The sequence below is a fragment of the Quercus suber genome, unplaced genomic scaffold (genome assembly GCF_002906115.3).
Source record: "Quercus suber isolate HL8 unplaced genomic scaffold, Cork oak 2.0 scaffold_68, whole genome shotgun sequence".
Taxonomy (NCBI): Eukaryota; Viridiplantae; Streptophyta; class Magnoliopsida; order Fagales; family Fagaceae; genus Quercus; species Quercus suber.
Genome location: NW_027069533.1, coordinates 607,740 through 612,455, shown reverse-complemented (window position 1 = coordinate 612,455; position 4,716 = coordinate 607,740). Strand labels below are relative to the sequence as shown.

Sequence of the window (4,716 nt, the reverse complement as noted above, 5' to 3'; positions counted from 1 at the left end):
TGAAATCGAGCATAAAAGAAAATGCAATAGAGACTTACCAGGTGAAGTTATTGAATCCCTTCCTTCTTCTACCTCATTGCTCTTACGTCCATGATTTATAATCAATTCATTAATTTTCAATTTTAAACCAATTATTTTGTCAACAACCAGGTTCTTCTCTTTCCCATACTCCTTCAACTGTTGTTTGTTCTTTGATATTTCAGTGTTATCCCAATCAATTGTTGCCGTAATTGAGCTCCTAATTTTCTTCCTTCCTCAACCTCATGAATCTTTTTCTCAAGAACCTCTTGGAGTCCATGAGCTTTATTTTTAGAATGTTCTGATGCAACTGTAAGTAATTTCTTATCTTTTTTATTATCTTCTAATAGCTTGTAAGCATCTGAAAATATTGAGTTAAGCCTTTCACAATAATACAACATTGGAATTTGGCTACAAATTCAGATGCAGAGGTCGTGCAAATATAACATAAAACGATTAATTCGGTCTCAATGAACGACAGATAACTTTAAACGGGCAAGTAGATCAAATAAAATTCCATAATACTTCTCTCCACATGAGATATTCCAGAGAAAATCCAAAGCCAAATAAAAATATCTTGGAAACAAGAAATATGTGGCCAACATTGGAGCATCCTAACTATGACCTAGGGAAGTAGGCTAGTCCAATCTTCTTCCTCAATGACCTTGGTACCCAATTCCTTTAAGCCCTCTGGAGGGATCTCTGCAACATTGACTAGTGAGAAAAACTCCTCCTAGCATCTTCTTCATCATTTCTCTTATGCGCAATATAGACATAAACTCTCCTTGCCCCACCCCGAATCCCACGACTCCAAACATGCTTGTTAAGCTTAACATCCACCCTGACAATAGTTGTTCCCATAGCCTTTTGGGCAAACTTCCTGATTTCCTTTATGACCTTTGGAGCCCTCTTCTTGAAAGTGCTGCACATGGGATTGGAAAATGGAAAGGTTACTTAGCAGTGTCCAAACAACAATGCATTAGCTAACTGGGATACATCAAAAAATAAGAACAAATATAGCCTTGTAGAGTGCATATTTTATAAGATTAGTAATAAGGAGAGAGAGCAGTAAGTAGATGGTAAAAACATAAACAGTTTTAAGAAACAGATAAAGCCTTGTAGAGTAGCATCTTTTATAAGATTAGAGTTTCTCGGTGGAACTTATGGAAGATCTTAACTTTCAGCCACACAGGGCAGCTGGCTATCTACATGCATACTAAAATGACATCCAACTCTTGGGAATGTGGGAATGTGTATACTCGAGAGAAAAGTTAGGATTTCAACAACTGTAAATTCATACTAAAGCACTGAATATATTGCTTACCATTGTAACCCCAAATAAATAGAGAAACCATACATGACTCCAAGAAGTCCTCTGTTAAAGACATAGAAGTATATACTTGTTCCATTTCTCACCCAATACTTATAAAATTATATATCCATGCATATAGATAAAAGCCAGAGATTGAACTGACAGGAGGCTCTAGCCTCTCCAAAGAGTTCAGGAGACATGAATGAATACTAGAAGAAAACAGGGGCAGGAAATAATGTCATTAAACGTAGGGAATTTTCACAACGTGATCCCTGTTCATTAAAACTCCTCAAAGCAAAAGCCAATGACCTAGGAAGTACAAACACTTCATTTAGTGTGCTGTACCTGTATCGTACCGGTGTCATACCGGTGTTGTATAGTGAAATAGAGGCTTCCACTTGACAACATAAGAGAAATGTATTATTATTTTGCTATGTAAAAAACCCTTACGATGGTAACCACATAAATTCATTCAAGGGATAAATAGCTATTAAAAGGGATAACACCAAATTCTAAGCAAAAATCACATAAACTTTTCTATATACTAGGAACGTTATCAATTTATCTTATCATATCTCAAATCAAATTCTTAACAAGCCAAAAAAAGAGATTAAGATCCTCTCCATTTTAAGTGAATTGTACTATGAGTCATAATTTAAACGTGGCACTAGATACACACCTTTAAATTTGTAATATTTAATAAAACCATGAAATAGAATCACTTCAAATGGAGAGAATCCTAAAACGAAAAGAACATAGCATTCATAATGTCTCAATGAAGTGAATCAATCTTACTAAAATACATGTGGAAAGATTTCAGCTTTCAATGTTTGGCAATCCTCCCTTCATTTTGTTGTGTTGTGCTCTATGTATGTTGTTTTTAACAACCAATGGACACTAGAATTCTAAATTGATATTATATTATTTCAGGATACTAGATCAGGTGCAACTTTGACAGCTAAAATATCATTTTGTTCTAAAGTTAAAAAGTATCACAAACTATTCACACAAATATATTTTACCTGATTAAGCCCATCATTGCAGTCAAGTGAATAAAGGCTTTCCACATATGTAGTTGCCTCAATTATTGTCTTGCGATCATATGGTGTTTTTCTATAGGCCTTTTTTTTCAAATTGAAGACTGTCAATTTGAAATTCCGTTCTGAATTCTCTCCAACACCTTTAACTTGCGTCTCCTGCAATAAAAAATTTTCACCATTCTTTGACACGCATACAGGCCTCAGACAAGAGCCCCTATATGGAATGGTTGCCAATCTAGTCCAAGACTCCTTCATCACCCATAGCTGAATACATATATCACTGCATGATTCAGCGGTGCACACAGATAGACACAGGTGTTCTCCAAAAGTACCTAAATCCCATGTATCTGATGATTCATCTCTGAAGTAATAAGAAACAGATTCTGGCCATGGCAGCTCATGAAATATCTCATCCGCTAAATCAAAATAAATGATTGACGGCTTCCTATAACGTTGAGCACTCCAATAAATTGCCCCATGGCAGTATATAGTCTTTTCGGTAAATGGAACGCTGCGGATAAAATTATTTTCCTCATCCACCTGAATTGTCCTCCAAGTAAAGGTCTTGAGTGAAAAGATCTCGATTTGGAACGTATGAATATGGTAATAGTGGTAGGGCCTTAATATCTTGTAATCATCAGTGGAATAATCATAGCCAAAGCCAAAACGGCGAACCCAACAAGAAACTGAATAAGATGTTGATGTTGAACTTGGTATGTTTTTGTAACTTTTGGTAGATGGGTTCCAAACCAAATATTGGGATGTCCATTTGTACTCATGATATAATTCAATACATACCAAGCCATTGCAAGAAGCCAAGCTTGTCTCAACACATTTTTCACCCCATCCGGGAAAATCATGAAAATCAACATCAACAGGTTGAACATGAACAGCACGGCTTTGAAACAGTGCTCCATAACCTGATGATAGAACACAATTGTCAGTCAAAACAAGGACATTCATGCTGTTGGGGTTTTGAGATGCTCTCTGAAAGTGGGATTTAGCAAATTGGTGACTACTGATCAAAGTGTGCCATGCTTTGGATACGCACTTGAATCGCATTAGAGACTTCACTGGTAGTCTTGAAAGAATTTCCTCAACGTGGTCATTTGGTATGGTAAAGCTTCGCTGCCGCCGTGCCTTGCAAATTCTCATACTTCAGTTCAGGTCCTTGGCTCTCTATAATCAATATATAAGAAAGAATGGTTAAAGACTTAGATATTAAACCCTGTAATTAGGAATGTAACACATTAAAATTTATAGTTTCAAAAGTACTAAACCCTAAAAATTCAAAAAGTAACAAATTAAATTAAAAATTAAAAAAAAAAAAGAAAAAAAAGAAAAAGAAAAGCAATGTCCGTACGTATGGTATCAAACCTTCAAGTGTTCTCTCTCTGTACTTGTATAGAGCTGTGTGCAATCTATCTATTTATTTATGCTATTCGTTCTTAGTTTTTCCATGTATATTTTGTTCTATTATTATCTTGTTTTGTAAAATCAGATTTAGAGATATGCTACCTATTTACCCTTGTTTCTGTATCACAGCCAGATTGTAACGTGTTTTATATGTATTGCTATTTCTACATGACAATAGCAGCATATGTCCAGTAGTTTCTATCTAATAGAAAATGGTAAAATAGTATCGGGTCCAACCAAAACAAATATAAAAATTTAACGACGAAGACTGCTGGAAACGAAGCTAGCAACAGAACGAAGTTGATATATATATATCAGAATCAGAGAGAGAGAAAGAAAAGAGAAGAATCATACCGTGAGAAACGAAGAGGTCGGCGTGTGTGAGAGGGAGTGATGGAGGCGTGTCAATGTAGGGTTTACTGTTTAATCAATTGTTTTGTGCACAGCTCTAACGATTAATATCACCTAAATTTAAGGCTGAGAATTTTCTTTTTTTTAACCCTTTATATTTATGACCCAAAAAAAGGAAAAATTTTAACTTTCAGATTTCTCGGGTTTTACGAACCAATAAAAAAACAGCATATAATCACACTTGGAATCAATAACCACAAGCTCAAACTTTTCACACAGATCACTCTAAAGCAAAATTACTGTTCACTTAAAAAATCACAATATAAACAAGGCCAAAATGGCCAAATACCACAATTTTTTGAAATTTTTAGCAAAAAACCACTGTTTCAGAAATAAATGGAAATCTACCACTTTTTCAAGTACTCGAGTTTGGTGAACTCGAGTATCCTATTTTATAGTTCCATCATGGCTGCTGAGCTGGAAATTGGTGATTAAAAAAAATAAAGTGGTACTCGAGCTTGGTAAACTCGAGTACCATGCAACACAATACTCGAGTATACCAGGCTCGAGTACCTTTTA

At 35.2% G+C, this 4,716-nt stretch overlaps 1 protein-coding gene across 1 annotated transcript; it reads right to left on the bottom strand.

Moving 5' to 3' along the window:
* Positions 1-518: 518 nt before the first annotated feature.
* LOC112027061 (F-box/kelch-repeat protein At3g23880) lies at positions 519-4,249 on the bottom strand. Its single transcript, XM_024059733.2, has 3 exons — positions 4,141-4,249; positions 2,353-3,549; positions 519-940 (listed from the first exon to the last, which is right to left on the bottom strand). The coding sequence occupies exons 2-3, from the start codon at positions 3,523-3,525 to the stop codon at positions 848-850; spliced, it is 1,266 nt and encodes a 421-aa protein (XP_023915501.2). The 5' UTR covers positions 3,526-3,549; positions 4,141-4,249; the 3' UTR covers positions 519-847.
* Between the last annotated feature and the right edge of the window lie 467 nt (positions 4,250-4,716).

What these genes read in the sequence shown, in the direction of transcription:
- LOC112027061 (XM_024059733.2), bottom strand. Translation starts at nt 3,525, where the DNA reads ATGAGAATTTGCAAGGCACGGCGGCAGCGAAGCTTTACCATACCAAAT. An exon ending in GCAATGATGGGCTTAATCAG is followed by an intron (nt 941 to 2,352) that starts GTAAAATATATT and finishes TCCCATGTGCAG; the next exon opens with CACTTTCAAGAAGAGGGCTC.